General features: G+C 40.5%; 1 protein-coding gene across 2 annotated transcripts in view; it reads left to right on the forward strand.

Moving 5' to 3' along the window:
* The window catches only part of TRIQK (triple QxxK/R motif containing), an 89153-nt gene extending 70001 nt beyond the window's left edge, over positions 1-19152 (forward strand). Inside the window, exon 4 of one of the 2 annotated variants that reach the window (XM_075125057.1) lies at positions 17313-19152. In XM_075125057.1, the coding sequence (XP_074981158.1) occupies positions 17313-17390 (78 nt within the window). In that variant the 3' untranslated portion in view covers positions 17391-19152. Of the gene's footprint in view, positions 1-4013; positions 6830-17312 lie in introns of those variants that run through there. The other variant, XM_048841212.2, reaches the window with a different exon arrangement.
* Positions 19153-20286: the final 1134 nt, after the last annotated feature.

A 20286-nucleotide genomic window follows, 5' to 3' on the forward strand; every position in this document is an offset into this window, starting at 1 on the left:
AGTTGTCTGACACCCCCATTAATTGCCACAACTGAGAAAATTTAAATTGATAAAAATAGGAAAAATGTTTAAACCCATAATTTTGCATAACTCTGAAAACTTAAATCAATAAAAATTGGAAAAATGCTAAAAACCCATCAATTTTATCTGTTAAAATTATTTTTAAAAATCAAATCCCTGCAACCGTAGACATACTAGACTGCATGCCTAATTGTGAACAATATATCATTAATTCTGTTAGATCGATTTGTTACCTGACATTTGTCACTCAAATATTTGCAACCACAGCATGAGTTTTTTTGTTCCACTGCGTTTCTCAATAACTCAAAGTTGAGGTTCTTGTATTATTCTTAAGCCTAGAATTTTAATACATTAGTTTCACTTCTCAAGTCTTTTCAGTACTAAGATCTCTTAATGGTTAACAAACATTAGGTCTCCTACCTCCTTCCTAATACTCCTGTGATTGTGGAAAGTAGCAGTATTATCCCCAATTTATAGATGGCAAAACTAAGGTGTAGAGAAAGATAAATTCCTAAAGTCATACAAATCATTAGATAATTTGGGAATAGAATCCAGATCTTCTGACTCCCAGTTTCTTCTTATAATCACTAGGAAATGCTTCTTCATTATAGAACATTGCCAACAAGTTTTTTACATACAGCACACAATTTTCTAAGGGCAACTGTGGAAAGAAGAGGTGGAGAAGAAAAAAGGTTAACTTGCGATAAAGTGGAAAGCTGAGCATCCAAATGAGAGGGGAAAAAATAATACTGCTCTCAGTGTAAATGGTGGCTGCATTGTATGGTATCGTTGTCCACTCTTCTGAGCAGATGGAATTTGCAGTTGTGTGTCACTTGTTCATTACAGCCTCTTAAAATTAGTAGCTGTGTGGCCAGATGGGTCTGGAGCACAGCTGTGGATACAAGAAAATAAATGAAACCTGTCTGATGCTGCCATGCCCTTTGGAGATACTGAAGTGTTGCAACTGCAACAAAGAAAAAATCACATTCATTTAATGTGTTAGTAAATTAGATGTAATTCTTTTTTTAATCAAATCATATAAAATGAGATGATAAGGTTCAAATTATAGTATAATTCGAATAGGAAATTCTAGTTACAGCCCATAGCAAATGCCCTAAGCAAATTTATACAAACAATTTAAACATTTGTTTAGAAGAATAAAAGTCACTTATAAATTAGAGCAACAAGGTGAGTGAGGTAATGTCTTTTACTGGACCAACTTCTGTTGGTGAAGAAGAGCTCTGTGTAAATTCAAAAGCTTGTCTCTTTCACCAACAGAAGTTGGTCCAATAAAAGATATTACCTCACCCACCTTGTCCCTTTAATATCCTGAGACCAATACCGCTACAATGCTGCAAATGACTTAAAAATTAAACCGCCATCCCTGTAGAACATAAACCAAAGGGTTCTCATAGAACAAAGATTCGTACAGAGCATAAGTCAAATAAGCAGTAATATTTCAAAGTTTATTAGGTGACATATGTTTGAATTATTGATCCAACATTCTGATCAAATATAAAATGCATTAATGTAAATGCAAATGAAAGTGCTGTTCTAGAGAAGAATGCCAGATCATGCGCCTGATTTTAAAATGTGCAGCTAGTAAAAATTTTAACTCCTTCAGGTTTGGGGACACAATGAGGTATGGCTATTCTACACTTAAAACTCTACAGCCGTGCAGTGTAGACAGTAACTACACCATGAGAGGTAATCCACCTTCCCGAGAGGCAGTAGCTATGTCAACAGAAGAATTCTTCCATCAACCTAGCAGTGTCTACTTGGGGACTTAAGTCAGATGAATTACACTGCTCAGGTGGGGTGGTTTTTCTGAGCAACATAGTTATACCAACTTAATTTTCTAGTAGACCACGCCCTAATCAGAAGGCTGAGGTCAGTGCCAGATATAATAGCTCCTACTATAGTGCCCTTCCCACAGTGGCCCTATCTATGGACCTTTCTTGCTGACAATATCAATCTGACCCCCTCTGTGGCTGATTTCAAACCCTGTTGTCAGTCTTTCCTTTTCATATTAGTTACTACACACCTACTTAGCCCCTCTTTTCTCCTCCTATCCTTTTATGTATCTGAATGGGTGGTTTGATGCAGACGATTTATAGATGGACCATTGGACCACGTTTTTGGTTTATTTTTGGTGGGAGTGTTGGGGATTTGTTATAACAGAGTTCAGCTGTTTTTATTGAAGGGCCCCATACATGATTTAAAAATAAATCATGACATTAGGCATAATGTATAATCACCCTGGTCACCAGTGGAAGTGACAATTTCCATTTATTGTGGCGATATAACAGTGCAGTATTCAAAGTCATACTCCATATTTCACTGCCTATGAAAATGGTAGTCAACACTGTATAATGTAGAGGAGTATGTTGCCTTCTCCAGTGAACTGAAAATATTGTTTTTAATAGAACATTGTCTTTTTGTGTTGTAAAGAAGTATTATTATAAAGAGGATAGTTATACTGCAATTTAATACATTTGGGAGCCTAAGTTAAGTAGCCCTAAGAAAAAGAGGATATGATAACAGACAGCCCTGTGGCATTTACTACAAAAGCATTTCTCAAATTCTGAAGCTTACTATAAATCAAGTACACTGTAGAAGATTCATTTATTATAATGAAGGCAGCTACAGAAGGGTTTTCCTTTGGAGAGGGGGAGTTAAGTGCAAATGCAAACTCTGGTGCTTTCTGCCAGCATTATTGAACTGAAGAGCATGGAAAAGTTTTTTCCTGCACTGAGGGATTTTGCAGATTGGTACCATGGCACATTGTTTTCTGCTAGGTTGAGAGGTAGGAGTAGCATTTTTCATTGATATCCACTGTGGTGTGCATGCCTCATTAATAATTTGCAATCTTGTTGCTAAAAGAAGAAAGAATGTAAGCCATACTTACAAAAATGGAGGACTCTATCCTGGGAAGCAGTGACTCTAAATGATTTGGGAGTCGTGGTGGGTAATCAGGTGAACATGAGCTCCCAGTGTGATGCTGTGGACAAAAGTGCTAACGAGGTCCTGGGATGCATAAACGGGAATCTCAACTAGGACCAGAGAGGTTATTTTACCTCTGTATTTGGCATTGGTGCGACCTCTACTGGAATACTGTGTCCAGTTTAGATGCACACAATTCAAGAAGGATGTTGATAAATAGGAAAATATTCAGAGAAGAGCCACGAGAACGATTAAAGGATTAGAAAACATACTTCTAGTGATAGACTCGAGGAGCTCAATCTGTTTCGCTTAAGGGGGAGAAGGTTAAGGGGTGACCTGATTACAGTCTACATGGGGAATAAATATTTAATAATGGGCTCTTCAGTCTATCAGAGAGAGGTATAACACAATCTAATGGCTGGAAACTGAAGCTAGAGAAAATTCAGGCTGGCAATAGGCGTAACTTTTTTTTTTAACATTGAGGGTAACTAACCTTTGGGACAACTTAACCAGTTTGTGCTGGATTCTCCACCACTGACCATTTTTAAAATTGGATGTTTTTCTGAAAGATATGTTCTGTGAATTATTTTGGGGAAGTTCTGTGATGTGTGTTATACAGGATGTCTGATTAGATAACCACAATGGTGCCTTCTGGTCTAGGAATCTCCAATTCTATGAAAAAAGTAATCATATTTCTAGAAAATGCAAAAATAGCCAAACACAATCTAACTTCATTGCTCACATTTGCATTCAAACCTACAAATTCTTTTATGAACGTTGTCTGTGTTGATTGCAAAAAAGGATATATGTGGCCCACCAAAAAATTGATCATCTCGTCAAGTAAAATTTTTCCATAACATGCTGAAATGGTGGCAGCAAAGAAGTGTTAATTAAAAAGCCATTGATTGTGGGAACTATATGGTCTGATGAAAACTTAACTTCTGCAGGCTTGATGCAGATGGAAGGTAACATTTGTTCCTGATTTATCTGAAATTATAATACTGTATCTAACATTTTATCGTTTTGAAAATTTTCTCTCGTTTGTACAGGAAGTTGCCCTTGTCCTTGCAGCTATACTGGTATTTCTGTTGGCTTTCTACGCTTTCTTTTATCTTAATCTATCAAGTGAAGTTGACGTTGATCTGGATCCAAATGAAAACTAGCAGATGCAATGTATCTATCCTATCATCAGATTCTCTTCAGGAAAAGCAACTACCTTGAACAACACAACTTGGGAACACGCAGTTCTGATGCATAATAATACTATGCAATATCTCATCGCTCTTAACATTCATATCTGCAGAACAGGCAAAGAAGACTCATGCAAAGCTATTCTACACTTAAGTTGAAACAGAAGCTGTACTATTATGAATTAAATGAATTGTTTACATTATTTGTTTCTCAGGCTGAGAACTCTGATGCCAAAAGACAGTTTTTTGCATATTGTTGTTGGTATTGCAAACAATAGCTGCTGATTTCTGGGTAGGCTGTCCTGACTTAAATCCATGAATCCAAACTTTCCAATAGCGAAATGTAGGTTTTCTTTTTTAAAAAAATGCAAAAGAAAACACAAGTCCCCAAATACAAGTTGCTTTAGTGATTTGTATTTCCAGGGCATCTGCACCACCCTGAGTCTTGCACTCTCTCGCTATTCACACACGGAGGAAGTCATAGGTAATTTCTCTTTCTAGAAACATTCTCCCACTTCCTGTAGGGCCTATTTTATATCCTAGATTCTACGTGCACATGTATCTACAGTAATCTTTCTTCATTCCTTGCCAACTGCTCAGTGCACATGTGCTCTGTCAGAAATGGCACCTGGATGACAGAAGCTCAAACATTAACATATGTCTCTGAAACAGAGTTCCTTGTCTTTTGGGCTGTCTGCACTGGTATATGTAGAAAGTTCAGTTGATGTTGATTTTAATTAGTATGCTGCTCTATTATTAATATGAAGCTGAAATTCTGTTTTAATTATACTGTTCCCGCTAATTGCAATAGCAGCTTGCTTCTCTCATTAGGAGGCTGTGTTAAAAATTTGTTTTCCAGTTATACTATCTTTTTCCCATCAAACTAATGTAAGGGGTTATACCAGCTAACAAATCTTTTTCATGCTTACTCCCCAAAACTGGAAGAGTCTTGACTCACTGACATCTTGTAGAAACTCTGTTGGCAAATTAACCCTAATTTCTCGTATGTAACAGTCTCACAACTAAGGGATAAACCACTGAGTTCCCTTTGTTTAGTGACTGTTTTGGAAGTGTTCAAGTTAGACTTAGATTTGACCTGAGGATATTGGAGGCAAAGAGAAACCAAAACTATACTAATAGTGTAGTATATAAGACTATATTTATTTTAAATTGACCCACAGTCCCATTATCACCACTTAAAACCTGGTTCAGGAATTTAGATCAATATGGTTGATGTTTAGACCATACAGTATTGATGCCTATATACACTATGAGTCTCTAAGGATACACTTTTTATGTTCCTTATCTGGTTTGTGTAATATAGGACACCTCATCTAGAAATGCGGAATACACCAGCATCTCCAACATATGTATGAAAAGGAAATATTATACTTATTTTTCATTCTCTAAATTGTGACTTTTTCAGTCACCAAATCCCCAAAATCATACATTCATAGTACTTGTAGTCCAGTAATATTATATATGCTACCAAATGTGTAGCAACATATAGCACTTGGAGTGAAGCATTTTATGACATGTGGCATTCCTTTCAGTGTAGTGAAAGGCAATCACAAGCTAGCATTTTGGATGTGACATGCCTTTCACTTCACTGAGTGCCATACTACATGTCTCAAAATGCTGCAGTCCTCTTTCATTTTGCATGAGCATTTTCCACTAACTCACGGGATGCTGTAAGGATTATGTAGCTAATGTTTGTACAGCGCTTTGTATGAGACATGCAGTAGAAGTGCTAAGTATTTTATATTGTTATATATATATATTGTGTTCTGAAACAGTTAGAAATATTCTTCTTTTCATTTAACTTAAAATAGTAACTTGAAGTTATTAGAACAAGAACATTTCCCATATTGTGAGAGTCACAAGTAAAAACCAAACTGCACCTGTGGACAAATGAAATCTATTTATTGGTTTATGGACCAGAAGTCCCCTAGACTAGAAAATATCACAAATCTCCATTATGTTCTCAAGTGCTGCATTTTGCATTCGGCTATTTTTCATTCAGGTGACAGACATAGTAGCTAAGTCACATGTAACTAGAGAGTTGCCTATTGCTTAGAACATGAGAGGAGATTCATGCCCAGTGCACATGGGTATATTTGGAGAATATTGCAGCAAATACATGGAAAATATTGCACTTGTGCTTTCTGTAACTAGTGGACTGAAAGCACAAGTGCAATATTTTCCATGTATTTTTCAGTCCACTAGTTACAGACAGAGGTTTGTTAATAGCAGGTGTCCCAGCTTTAGTCAAACTATCCACCTGTTTTATTTTTTAATTTATAAATACAAATGCATTAAACATAAGGCCTGAGTTGGGTCTTGCTTACACCTATTTTCACTGTCTCCTTTGACTTCAGTGAAATTACTCCTGTTTACTCCTAATTACTCACACTAATATGAGATCAAAATCTGGCCTGTGATTATGTCTCCCAGTACACCTTTTGGAGCACTGATATCTTTAAGTGAAGTTGCTTTTAGCTCCTCAAATGCATGCTAGGTGTGCACGCTCTCTCTCTCTCTCTCTCTCTCTCTAATGTTGATACCTATGTATGTATCTGAGATCAGAATCAATCCCATAATTTTTTAGGTCATTTGTCTTTGTAACTGTAGCTCATGGACTATTTTAATAATAAAATGAATTTTTAAACTTTGAACTTTTTGAAAGCACTTATTAAAGTTGGATCTATTGCATTGCTATGAAACAAACATTTGAAAGAACATTAAATTACCTTAGATAACACAATATACAAGTTTGAGCAGTGCTACCAAAGAATGCACACTGTTTATAAGTTGTGGAGCAAAGCAAGTGATTCCTGCCCCTGGTTTAAATGTTGAAAATGTAACAAAGAGAGCTTCATTTCTGGTCTAGTCTCTTCAAATACAGTACATTTTACAAATTGAACTCCTCTGATCTGGTCCTAATCATATTAAACCAATAGAAAATACTGTAATAGTAATTGTATATGGCTTGCTACCACCTTGGACTTGACTCCACTCCATGGGGCAGCTACAAAATGAGGGAGTTCACCTCTGGATAGAGCAGGCTCCGGTATTGCTGCAGACCTCTGCTTAAGGAGTGCATCTTTAAACTCCAGCCCAGGCTCCTAGCCAGCAGAAGCTGCTTAGGAGATGCACTGACTCAGAGCAGCTCCAGCTGGTCTAGGCTTGGCTGGCCATGCCCTCTTTTTTGAGCAGTGATGGATGGCTCTAGGTCCTGCAGAAGAGTGAGGGTGGTTGCTCAGTTCCACCTCCCCACTTAGGTAGATGTTTTGTCTTTGGAAGGACTGTAGCTGCTGGCAATGATCCTGAGTAATACAGCTTGGTTCAGTACCTGTTTTTTCTTTGACAAGTAAAAGCAGAATTTGGAACAATTTCAGGAGTACAACAGAAGCCTATGAACTCCATAACGGTGGTTACAGTGGTACAAATAGTAGAGGAGGTATACATTGCCACTTAGTTACTACCTGTATTTGTAGTCATCCATGAATGCGTTTTTATTGGAATTGAGGGTTGCACTGTAATTATAAGTGTATCTCTAACAGGGGCCCCAGAGATTTGTTTAAAATTTTATTGAAGAGTGCTTTATTTAAAGATCACTGTAGCTTGTTAAATAGGCACCATGTGATCCTGTGTATATCATAGCCCCATCAGCTTATTCCATTAGCTGTAGCAGCGATGACATATATGAGGTTATGCATTTACATCTAACTGAGAACATATGAGAGAGTTCTTTTGTTTGCTTAGGTTTCCAGGATAGTCCTCAACTCTGGATAATAATTGACTTGTCCACTTGATCATAGATTATATTTAAAAATAAATAATAATTTAAATTATCCCTTCTCATGGGGGAGGGCAGAAACTGTATTAAAAGGCCTATACTGGTTCAGTGACATTTACTACTATTGAAGGGGTTCATTACTTAATTTAGGGCTAGATTATGTGTGGTCCCTTTGCAAATGAGCAAGAAGCCTCTAGCGGCTCCCAACAGGCAAGTTCTCCATACTGTTCCAACATGGGTTTGTGCCTGTAAGGCACAATTGAGTCCTTATTTTTCAAGGTCAAGTGGATTGTGCTTAAAATCAATTTAGAATCCCAACAAACAGAATAATAAAGATTTTATGGCATTTAGAGTTTTACACAAACTAGCATAATAATCAGTGATTCCTATGACTAAGCAAATAACAATATGGGACAGCAATAAGTCTGCAGAAATATGGTGTTTGGACTGCTTCTGAGCTAGTAGATTATGCTTGCACTTGTAGAAATGAATCCATAAGATGAATAAACTGGCAAAGATTGTGTGTACAACACTGAGTTTGTTGACATCCTGCGAGAGGGGGGGAGAGGGAAACAGACTTGCATTTTTTGCAGCACTGTGCTTCTTCCCTTCATCTTACTTACTGCTTAGCTTGCCTTACACACCGTGCTATATGTTTAGTACATATTTCCAAGAACAGGAAAGGGTTTTTATACAGTATGTCAATGCATTTAATTGACAGCATCCTCTCTTATTTTTTTTTTTTTTTTAATGACAACCAAATCGGTGAAGAGACAGCCAAAATGTTAGGTACCAGTGTCTCTCAAACAGATGTCACGTCATTATTTTTTAGCTCGTTTAGATGAATAAACATGTTAAACTGTGAAGTTTTACATTTTAGATTTTTTCATTAAAAATAGGGACAATCTGTTTACTGTCCCTAATTGAGACAACAATCTTGATGGTTGCCAATTTTGACAGTTGTAACAATGAACTATAGATGTTGGGAGCCATCAAATAACTGGTGATAGTGAAGGATAATTCATGTGAAAGGCTCCTTTTTCATGGACACTTGTTTTATGGATGTATTTTTTTCTCACTTCTGGAAATATAATCATGTTATATTGGTTTTGCATGATAAGCCCTCCACAAAAAATCATTCAAACAATAGATTTGTTTCTATGTCTTTTTATTAAATAACTCAAAATGTGAATTACACTTTATATATGTGCCCAAGTGACAAAGTCCATATTTTACTCCAAACATTCACAAAGGAATGTTTGTTCAGAACCATTATAGAGATCGGCCAAGTTTGGATCTGCTGAAGTTCGGGAGAATTTTGGAGGGGAGTTTGGATCTGGACGAGGTTTGATGATCACTGATAGAAGAATGTAGGGATTTTAGAGCATAGAGGCATAAGGAGAGAGGACAACAGAAAATGTGATGATTGGCTGATGTAACCCTGGTGTCACAATCCCACTGTGACAGAGAAGAAGAAGAAAGGAGAACTGATGGTCACTTTAAGTCTGTCAGAAATATTTTTGGGAGGATCTTGGGGGTTTGGATGAGAGAGAGAGAGTGTGTGTGTGATGCCCCTGACTTTGATGCCTCATCTCTACAGAGCTTATCCCCCTGTCCTGAATTACAGCAGCCAGGGGTTTCTCTCATGTATACCACCTGAAAACGGACTGAAACAACAGCTGAGCATTGACATGGCACGGGAGCCTCCTAGTCATGTTCCCTTTTCTCTGGATACACCTTTTTCCTTCTGTTACACTAATAGTAAAGAGGGGGAGTGGCATAAGAGCTCCTATGCTGGTTTACATCATCAGAGGATCACCTGTGCACAGAGTTGACCCTCCCTGCACCTATTGTGCTGGCTTTAGAGCCAAATTCCACTGATTTATCTGGATTTTTTTGGAAGGTAAAGAAGAGCAGAACACGGTTCATACTACATGGAGAGAATCATCTACCACCCTTCATTTGTGATTTGTTATCACAAATAGTTGGATGCTCTGATATTTGGGATGTGTGTTCTGATGGGCAAGATGCTAGATTCTTTTCCTATTCAAATTTCAGCAGTCATGACCAGCGCTTGTGTCTGGTGTTGTTCTGCTTCAGTACCCGTGTGTGACAAGTGTAAAATCACTCCATCTTGTAAGGATAGGTTCGTGCCTATCATCAGCCTCCTCTGGCGAGGGTTATGGAATGGAAGGGAAGGGAAAGCTGGAGCATGGATGCTATCCTGGGGAGGAATGTATCCTGTCTTCTCCCTGCCCAGCCAGTCGAAGCTGGAAAAGCCTCTGCTGGTTATACCCAGTAGTTTGAGATTATTTGTTCTGGATTTTGTTTGTGTTTTGGAACTAAAGAGAGTCCTGAAGAAAGGAAGGTGAAGAGATCTGTAGCTGGGACTTTAATTTTCCTTCCCTTACTGGTGAGTCTGCACATCAGTCTACTGTTGTGAGAAATGCAATTTATTAAGATTCCTCTCAGGTTGTAATCTTAAAGGTCTCTAATTTGAACTAAGGTGCTACCATTTTTGACTCGAAGGAAGGCTGTTTGTAACAGTTGTCTCAAGAGTTCTCACCAGCTTAATGAGCTGGTAGCAGCTCATTTTAAAACGGCAGGCAATCATATGTGTCTTTATCTGTTCATTAATCATTGGTATTCTCAAGCTGCTCTGCTCCAGGAATTCTTTACCTTTGTGCCACTGTATCTGTCCTTCAAATGGTAGCAGTTTGTGATATACAAACAAAAGAACATGGGGGTTCCTCCAAATCTTTACTAAATTCAAGAATTAATTCAAACACAGGCAACTTTCTTAGGGCAGATTACTCAATTTACAAAATGATTTATTTTTATTTTAGAAGGTACAGCAATTTACAACCTGATCTATACATGTGAACATTTGACAATCTTGCTTTATTCTGAAAGACTTTGAGTACGATCTTAACTTTAAACACAAGTAACCTCATTGACTTCAAAATTTGGTTGTATTATTCATGAGAACACTTCACAAAATAACCATTGTCTGCTTTTAATTCATAGGAAATTTGCTTTGTTCTTAGATGATAGAACTCGGTCACAGGCGCCACTCCTCATAGTTTTGAGATATTATGGAGGAACAAATAACCTTTCTATAAGGATGCAGTCACCTTTCTACTGTAAACTCAGTTTTACCCCTCCCTTCTGTCAAATTCCTCAAAAAAATCCATTGCATCTGAAATTTGGCATTTATGATCTTTGTTAGAGGGGAAATTCGAGGTTGGTCTTAGAAGAGATTTCTGAGAAATGGCACTACCAAAAGAGAAGTTTTGTTCTCTTTTCAGAACCCTTTTTAATACTTTGCGTTAAGTATCCAAATTCTTCATAAGCAAGGTTTAGCTTTTGCCTTCAGAGATTTTCAACCAGATAGCATGCGAGACTGGAAAGTCTGAAATACAACACAAAATAGAATTTGAATGTAGATTCTCTTTCTACTATACCACATCTGTGGCATATTCAGAATACATGGTGGGTGATATGTGATATAAAGGCCATGTCTACACATTTGAGAGAGTTTGTACGACTCATTCATGGCTGTCGCCATCTCAGACTCATGCTGATAAAAACATTCTTTATAATACCATGACATTAATATTCGTATTTATGTACACCCATGAGAGACAGCTGTCACTTTATATAAATAACCAAAGGTGTCAAATCTGAAGCAGAAGATAAATTCCCATCTGTGCACTTTAAGATAAAAAACAAATGTATATAAGATATTGTCCTGGACAGTGTGTAACATGTACAATTAAGAAAACAATATAAATATTAAGGGCAAGATCTTCCATGTTACATGCCTGCTAAGGGATGTAAAGAGGCATAAATTCCCTCCTTCCCCTACGTGGTATATGTGCCCTATTGCTTACACTGCAAAGAGGGAGCGAGTAGCATCCATTCCCTTCTTGCACAGTTCAGTGGAGAGTGTGTGACCAGGGGTTGGGATGGAGTGTGGAACCTTTTGAATGGGCCAGTGCACCTGAACCAGCATGGAATGGGAACTAATCTGCTACTGCATAGCCCAGTGGAAGATTAATTTCCTGGGGAGTTGGGGGGAACCAGGATATTAATTGTGACCTTCAGAACTATGGTTCATATCCTGGGCCTCTCTGCCACCAGCTCAGAAGCTCTGTCCCTCACGTGGCAGATTCATAAATCATATTCATAAATGATCCGGTTTTTTCCCAGAAATTGCAAAAAAATAAAAGTTACTATTGCGTTCTTATTTATGTAGCTATTTAAAATGTGCCTGTCAAAACTCAAAGCACACGTGCAATAATGTAAATACAAATGTTACAAAGCAATACAGACTAATGGAAAAAATTTGGCTGCCCATCAATTGCTCTATCAATCCACCCAATGAAGCTATCCACACTCAGCTGAACTATAGGCCAGACCTGTAGGTCCCATTGTGCCCTTCGCTCTCACCACTCTAAAAAGCCTGAAGGAACCGTTCTATCTAGACTAATAAACAGCATTTATATGGCACATATCACCATAGCATTAGGTGATGTACAAGGATTAAAAGTACAGTAATATCTGCCTAGGAAAGAATGGTCTCCAAGGCTTCATTTTACTCTACATATAAGCTGGGTTTCACAGTTTTCCTAGAAAGTGGCACTTTAAAAGTTTCTTCTATTTTTTGACAGTTTCTACCAGTTGGAGAGAGATCCCATACACTTAAAATGATGAGTAGTGTGGAGAGTGATAAACACTTCCAAGATGGAAAACAAATCATTTAAAGTAAGATTGCTGTACATGAGCCCTGTTGAACAAGAGACAGAAGTACTGGCTCAGATTCTGTGGCAAGGGGTTTCCCATGCCAGAGCAGAAGCCCAAGGCTTTTATGCTTACAAATCTTGATGGATCCGCAGGGGTTGGAGACAGATGTACTGCTAGATGGACGGTGGTGCTTCGACACAGGACTATGTGACATATCTCATACAGTGTGTTGTGCCCACATATCTATTCAGGGGACACCATCACAGGGCCTAATAACATCAGCCACACTATCAGAGGCTCGTTCACCTGCACATCCACCAATGTGATATATGCCATCATGTGCCAGCAATGCCCCTCTGCCATGTACATTGGTCAAACTGGACAATCTCTACGTAAAAGAATAAATGGACACAAATCAGAGGTCAAGAATTATAACATTCATAAACCAGTCGGAGAACACTTCAATCTCTCTGGTCACGCGATTACAGACATGAAAGTTGCGATATTACAACAGAAAAACTTCAAATCCAGACTCCAGTGAGAGACTGTTGAATTGGAATTCATTTGCAAATTGGATACAATTAACTTAGGCTTGAATAGAGACTGGGAGTGGCTAAGTCATTATGCAAGGTAACCTATTTCCCCTTGTTTTTTCCTACCTCCCCCCCCGCCCGAGACGTTCTTGTTAAACCCTGGATTTGTGCTGGAAATGGCCCACCTTGATTATCATACACATTGTAAGGAGAGTGATCACTTTAGATAAGCTATTACCAGCAGGAGAGTGGGGTGGGGGGAGAGAAAACCTTTTGTAGTGGTAAACACCTATTTTTTCATGGTTTGTGTGTATAAAAAGATCTTCTGTACTTTCCACAGTATGCATCCGATGAAGTGAGCTGTAGCTCACGAAAGCTTATGCTCAAATAAATTGGTTAGTCTCTAAGGTGCCACAAGTACTCCTTTTCTTTTTGTGTAGTGTGATTACCTTCTCCTTTTTGCTTTGTTCCCAGCCACTAGGTAGCTTTGGCAAAAGGAAGGCAAATTTTGTGAATCCTTCTTGCTGGTACATAGCCTCTCCATTGTCAAGACTCGCTCCCCGTGGCACCAGCTGGAAACTGACTGCAGCTTCAGGCTAAATGTGCAAGAGAGCTCAGAGCATCATGGGCCCCAGAGGTAGAGTGTGCAGGCCCATGGGTGTGTGGATATGCCCCGGCACTCACCTACTATGCCCCAGTTATGGGTAAATAGTCCCAGCCATGGGTTAAATGGTGATGGTGGCTATCCTTCAGTGCGAAAATGTACAACTTCTCAAAGTGACATATTAGCCCCTACCTATGGGTTAAATAGCTGCATCCTAACCAGCTATTTTTTGCAGTTTTCTGTACCAATTGGGCATTTGTCTGGCCGGAATGAGAGAGTGGGATTGGCTGATGCACAACCCCTCTCACTTAGATCCACTTAATATGCAAGTAGTCAGTTTGTTTCACAAGTCTCAAGTCCTGAAGCAATGGGGAAGATGGCAATGGGGGCAGACAGAGGATACTGTTGGGAGCGCCCGATCACAAACCTGCACACATGGTGGTGTGGACATGATAGTTGCTTATCATAGCCACTGGAGAAGCTGCATCGTTTGTAACCTGCCCGTGCATCAGAGCAGCCCTTTTTAGGGACAGCCCTGCTCTCCCCAATCTGAGGAAAGGGGAGAAAAGGATCCCTAAACAATGCCTGCTCTATTTCCTGACCTGACAGCTTACTGTGGCTGATTGATCATCCAACTCTGCAATCAAAGTACAACGAATGTGAAGTATATAAAACGCACCATCAATACTGCCTCATGGAATGTCCAGACACTTCTGGACACTGATACCTGAGCATGGAGGAGGACTGCCATCATTCCCTGAGAACTGAACAAATATGAGATTGACATCACTGCTCTCAGTGAAACTTGCTTTGCCGATGAGTCTCAGCTTGAAGAGGTTGGTGCTGGATATATCTTCTGTTGGATTGGTTTGACTGCTGCCAAAAGGCACCAGTCAGGTGTTCATTGTGCCATTTGAACATCCATTTCACAGGAGCTGGATTCTCTACCAAAACGCATCACTGACTTATGGTTCTGCATATTGGTCTGTCCAGTGGAAGATGTGTTATGATTGTTAGTGCACATGCTCTCATTTTCCCAAACCCATAGAAAAAAAGGAAAACTTCTATGATGATCTAAAAAGCATCATTGGAACAATTCCACTCAATGACAAACATAATCTTGGGAGATTTTAATGCCAGAGTCAGCCATAATTATACAGTCTGGAAGAACGTCATTGACGGCCATGGCATTGGCAGTGAAAATTCCAATGGTACTTTTTTTCTTTCCACCTGTGCTGCCAATGGGTTGGTCATTACCAATACTGTATTCCAGGCAAACAAATTTAAAACACCATAGATACAGCCTCAATCCTGCCACCATCATTTGATAGATTTTGTCATAATGTGCCATTATGCCATTATGTGATCTGCGGAAAGTGAACCTGACCAGGCTGATGAGCGGTACTGACTGTTGGTCTGACCATAGACTGGTGTGGAGCAAAAAGTAGCTAGCCATCTGTTCCAAGAAGCATCAGTAGTGAGCCAAAACCATAAATAAATGTAACGTCCAGAAGCTCCAGCTCTTAGATAAACAGAAAGAACTGCAGCAAATGTTTTCAGAGGCTTTATCCTCAGACAACCCTGTAATGGATGTTGAGGCTGAGTGAAGCCAGCTTCACGATATAACCCTCAGTTCTGCCAGTTACATGCTAGGCTTTAGCACAAGAAAACATCAAGATTGGTTCAATGAAAATGCCTCAGAAATAATGCACATTCTTGACTTGCTGCATGTGACATATCACTTCTTCAGCTATCCCTCAATGCGAAGATGATGTCTGCCAAGGGGGTTCATTGGTGGGTTTTTAAGTATCTGAGGAGACCAATTCATGCCCTGCAGATTTTCCCACAGATGTGACTGGTGTAATCTTGAAGGAAACATAGTTTTTGGCTGGACTGTTGTGCTGTTTCTTTCCTCCTTTGTCACTTCTCTGTCTTATGAGCACGTCTGTTCTCCTCAGAGTGAGCTGTAGCATGGTGTATGGTGTGGCACCACTGTGTTCTGTTCAGTGCCAAGTTCTCCCAGTTTGTTGGGTTGATGCCTCCCTTTTTAAGGTGTACTTTCAGTATGTCTTTGAAGTGCTGCTGCCCTCCACGAGCCCTTCCCTGACTTAACTGAGAGAAGAGTACTTACTTTGGGAGGTGAGTGTCAGGCAAATGTACACAGTGGTCAGCCCAGCAGAGTTGGTGTTTCATGACCTGCGCTTCTATACTGCTGATGTTGGCTGCAGAGAGAATGCTGATGTTAGTGCATCATTTTTCCCAGCTGATCCTGAGAATCCTCCGGAGGCAGCACTGCTGGAACCATTCCAGCTGCTTGAGATGTTGTCTGTAGGTCACCCAGGTCTCTCACTCAAAGAGAAGAGTGGGGATGACAGCTGCCTTGTAAACCAGGATCTTGGTAAAGACTCATTTGAGTAGTCTTCCAAAGGTTGTGCTGGCACAGCGGATCCTGTATTCAATTTCTGTGTCAATGCTGGCTGTTTGGGAGAGGTGGCTGCCAAGGTATGGAAAATGGTCCACATTTTCAAGGGGTTCTCCACTGATGGTGATTTGTGGAGTACGAAGAGTAGTTTGTGCAGTTGAGGGCTGGTAGAGTACCTTGTTTTTCCCGATCATGAGAGAGACACCCAGGCTGTGTTAGACATCTGCAAAAAGATTTAGAGTGCTTTGCAGGTCGGCCTCTCAGTGTGCGAGAATAACACAATCATCTGCATACTGAAAGTCAGTTATGCCAGTTCTCGTGATCTTAGATTTTGTTCTGAGACGTTGGAGATTGAGGAGTTGACCATCCATATGATACTCAATCCAGATTCCATCAAGAAGGTGGTCGTGGATGAGAATCAGGTTCATGACAAGGTAAATGGAGATGAGTGTTGGAGCAATGACACAGCCCTGCTTGACACCAGTGCGAATGATGAATGGTTCAGTCTCTGAGCGGTTACACAGAATGGTGGCAGTCATCCCATCATGGAGTAGTCTGATGGTGGAAATGAATTTCTGTGGACAGCCAATCCTACACAGCACCTTCCATGGGGCATCATGATTGATAGAGTCAAAGGCCTTGGGTAGGTCGATGAATGCCATGAACAGTCCCAGGTGTTGCTCTCTGCACGTCTCTTGAATCTGTCATGACATGAAGATCATGTCAGTTGTGCCTCAGGATGGCCTGAAGCCACACTGGGATTCGGGGAGGAGTTCCTTGGCAAGGGGGAGGAGGCAATTTAGTAGGATCTGGGCAAAGATCTTCCCTGCAATGGAGAGGAGGGCAATACCTCTGTAGTTTCCACAGAAAGATTTGTCCCCTTTCTTGAATATTGTAACAATGTTGGTGTTATTGAAGTTAATTGGAATTTTTTTGTAGGTCCAGATTTTGTTGAGGAGTTGGCAAAATTTGAGCTGGAGCATTGTTCCACCAGATTTAAAAACCTCAGCTGGGATGCCATCTGGACCTGGTGCCTTTTGATTTTTTTGTCTAGGTGATGACATGCTGGACTTCTTCAGAAGATGGGGGATCAGCAAGGTGTTCCACTGCTGAGCATTGTGGAATAGACTGAATGGTGTCTTCAGAGACCGTGGATTCGCAGTTTAGTAGGCTCTCAACTCCTTCCACTGTTGTTTAATGTCTACATTGTCCGTGAGGAGGGTGGAGCCATCCTGGAAACATAAAGGGGTTGGGCCTTTGGAGATTGACCCATATGTAGATTTTTTTTCTTGAAAGAAGCTTCTCATGTCATCCTGGTCTACAAAACCCTGGATCTCAGAGGCATTCTCTTGCCACTACTTGTTTTTGATGGCACATAGCCTCCTTTGGCTTTCAGCTTTGAGCTGGTGATAAGCCTCATGTTTTCATCAGTTAGAAGAATCATTTTGCCAGTTATGGAATGCATTTTTCTGTTGAATTAATGCTAGGTTTTCCTCACTGTTTTCATCAAACCAGTCTTGGTGCCAATGAGTGGAATATCCTATGGTTTCAGCACATGCACTGTGAATGGTATTTTTAAGTTGATCCCAGTGCTATTGAATGTTGATGTTATCAGGCAAGTTAGAGAGTTTCTCAGGCAAGTGCTGACTGCTGGAACGTCTCACATGCAGCTGGCTTGGTCTTGAAGTGCACGAAGTTCCTCTCTGATGACTGCAACCTTGTTATGGTGAAGAGGCTTGCATGGGCTAACGACCCTCAGAGCTACATTATCTGGAGCTTTCATACTCCTGGTAGGGTCCCCCTTGGTGAGCAGGTCTAAGGCGAGGCTCCTGACTAACCATCGTCCAAACTTCACAGTCCCCATGGTGGATCGGGTGCATATAGAAGACCTTCTAGTACTCTGCAGCTGTGAAGGTGGATGAGAGCTGCAGCAGGAGGGAGGTCCCTGGTTGTCTTGGATCTCCTTGCCACTGGGTCAGGGTTTTCCTCCTGTCAAGTATCATGTGGTTACTGCCTGAGCACCAGTTTCCCCATTGTGATGTTGCACTCTATATGTTTTATGGAAATATGCCTATGAGTGTAAATATAATGTAACTGGAATATGCTTTACGGAAAAGGTCTTTTGGAAGGTATCATTACAAAGCTTATAATCTATTGAGTGTGTTCAACCTATTTGTATGACTGTATCATTCTTGTTTCTGAAGCTAGAAATATGAAGTATTACTCTGAAGTCCTATTGTAATTATGCAAAGTGTGGGACATTAATGGTGGCTTGGAATCTTGATGGCTCCCATTGACTAGGACAATAGGTTTACTTGCAAACCTTCCTGGGGACGTGCAGGCCAGCCCTGGAAGAATGAAAGCTGGGGTCTCACAGGACATGTAACCATGTCACGTGATACTGGAATCCATCTTAAACCTGGTGCTTTTCCATTTAGAAGGAGGGGTGGGGATCTAAAGAGACAAAGCTTTCCCGCCTTGGGCCTAAGCTATAAAATGGGGTGGAGCAGAACAAGGGGGCTGCCAGTCATGAGAAATCCCCTAGTTGCCATCTGAGCTGGAACTAACAAGGACTGTACCAGGGAAAAGGATTGGGCCCAGACTAGGAAGGACTCTAGTCTGTGAAAGAAGCTTATTGGAACATCTCTGAGGGTAAGATTCACCTGTATTCAGTTTCTTAATGTATTAGGCTTAGACTTGCGTGTTTTGTTTTACTTTGCTTGGTAACTTACTTTGTTCTGTCTGTTATTAGTTGAAACCACTTGAATCCTACTTTTTATACTTAATAAAATCACTTTTGTTTATTAACAAACCCAGAGTAAGTGATTAATACCTGGGAAAGCAAACAGCTGTGCATATCTCTTTATCAGTGTTATAGAGAGCAGACAATTCATGACTTTACTCTGTATAAGCTTTATGCAGAGTAAAATGGATTTATTTGGGGTTTTGATCCCATTGGGAACTGGGTGTCTCAGTGCTGGATATAGGTAAGCTGCTGAGTGGTTTTCAGTTAAAGCCTGCAGCTTTGGGGGCATGGTTCAGACCTGGGTCTGTGTTGCAGCAGGCTAGCAGTCTGGCTTAACAAAGAGGGTTCTGGAGTCCCAAACTGGCAGGGAAAACGGGCTCAGAGGTAATTTCAGCACACCAAGTAACAATCCCAAGGGGCTGTCTGTGACTGAACCCAGCACACCCATGTTAAAAGATTTCACATGCAGGCCTCTGCCAAAGGGCTGACACGCACACAAAGCCTTGCAGAGATGGACGAGTGGTGGTGAAGACAGGCACAGTGATCTCTGGGAGTCTTTAGTCACAAAACTGCATGCAGGTGGCAGCCGCGTGAAGGACATCTTGTGTGTGAATGAGACAGAAGTGCATTTCAGCAGCAGCAGGTGTGACTGAGCAGGCCTTTTTAGGATTCTCTCTGCTCACCCCAAATGGGGAGGGGCTAGAAAAGGTGCCCCTAACATAGGCTGTCTCACACTCTTCTGGCTGGATGGCCACATACGATGGGATCACTCAACTCTGCAGCCGAAACAAGAGATACAAGACAATGAATTTTGCCACCTGGACCCTTGTGGACTCTCAGCACAGTTAATACCCAGAAAGAAGAATTGCCATAATTGCCAGAGAACTGGCAAGAGTCAACATTGACATTGCAGCTCTTAGTGAGAGCCGCCGGGCCAATTAAAAGAGGATGGAGGTGGCTACATCTTCTTTTGGAAAGAAAAGTCACCTGAAGAGAGATGCATTCATGGGGTTGGCATTGCCATAAAAAATAAGATCGTCAGTCAGCTTTTGGAGCTTCCCATGGAGATCAATGAATGTCTCATGACTCTTCAGCTCAAGCTCAGCAACAACCAATATGCCACAGTCATCAGTGCAAACGCCCCAACACCTGCTGGAGGATTCTCTGCTCCTTGAAGTCTTTGAAGTCTTTAAACCACGATTTGAGGACTTCAATAGCTCAGACATAGGTGAGAGGTTTTTCGCAGGAGTGGGTGGGTGAAATTCTGTGGCCTGCGTTGTGC

This window comes from Caretta caretta, chromosome 2 (genome assembly GCF_965140235.1).
Source record: "Caretta caretta isolate rCarCar2 chromosome 2, rCarCar1.hap1, whole genome shotgun sequence".
Lineage (NCBI taxonomy): Eukaryota > Metazoa > Chordata > Testudines > Cheloniidae > Caretta > Caretta caretta.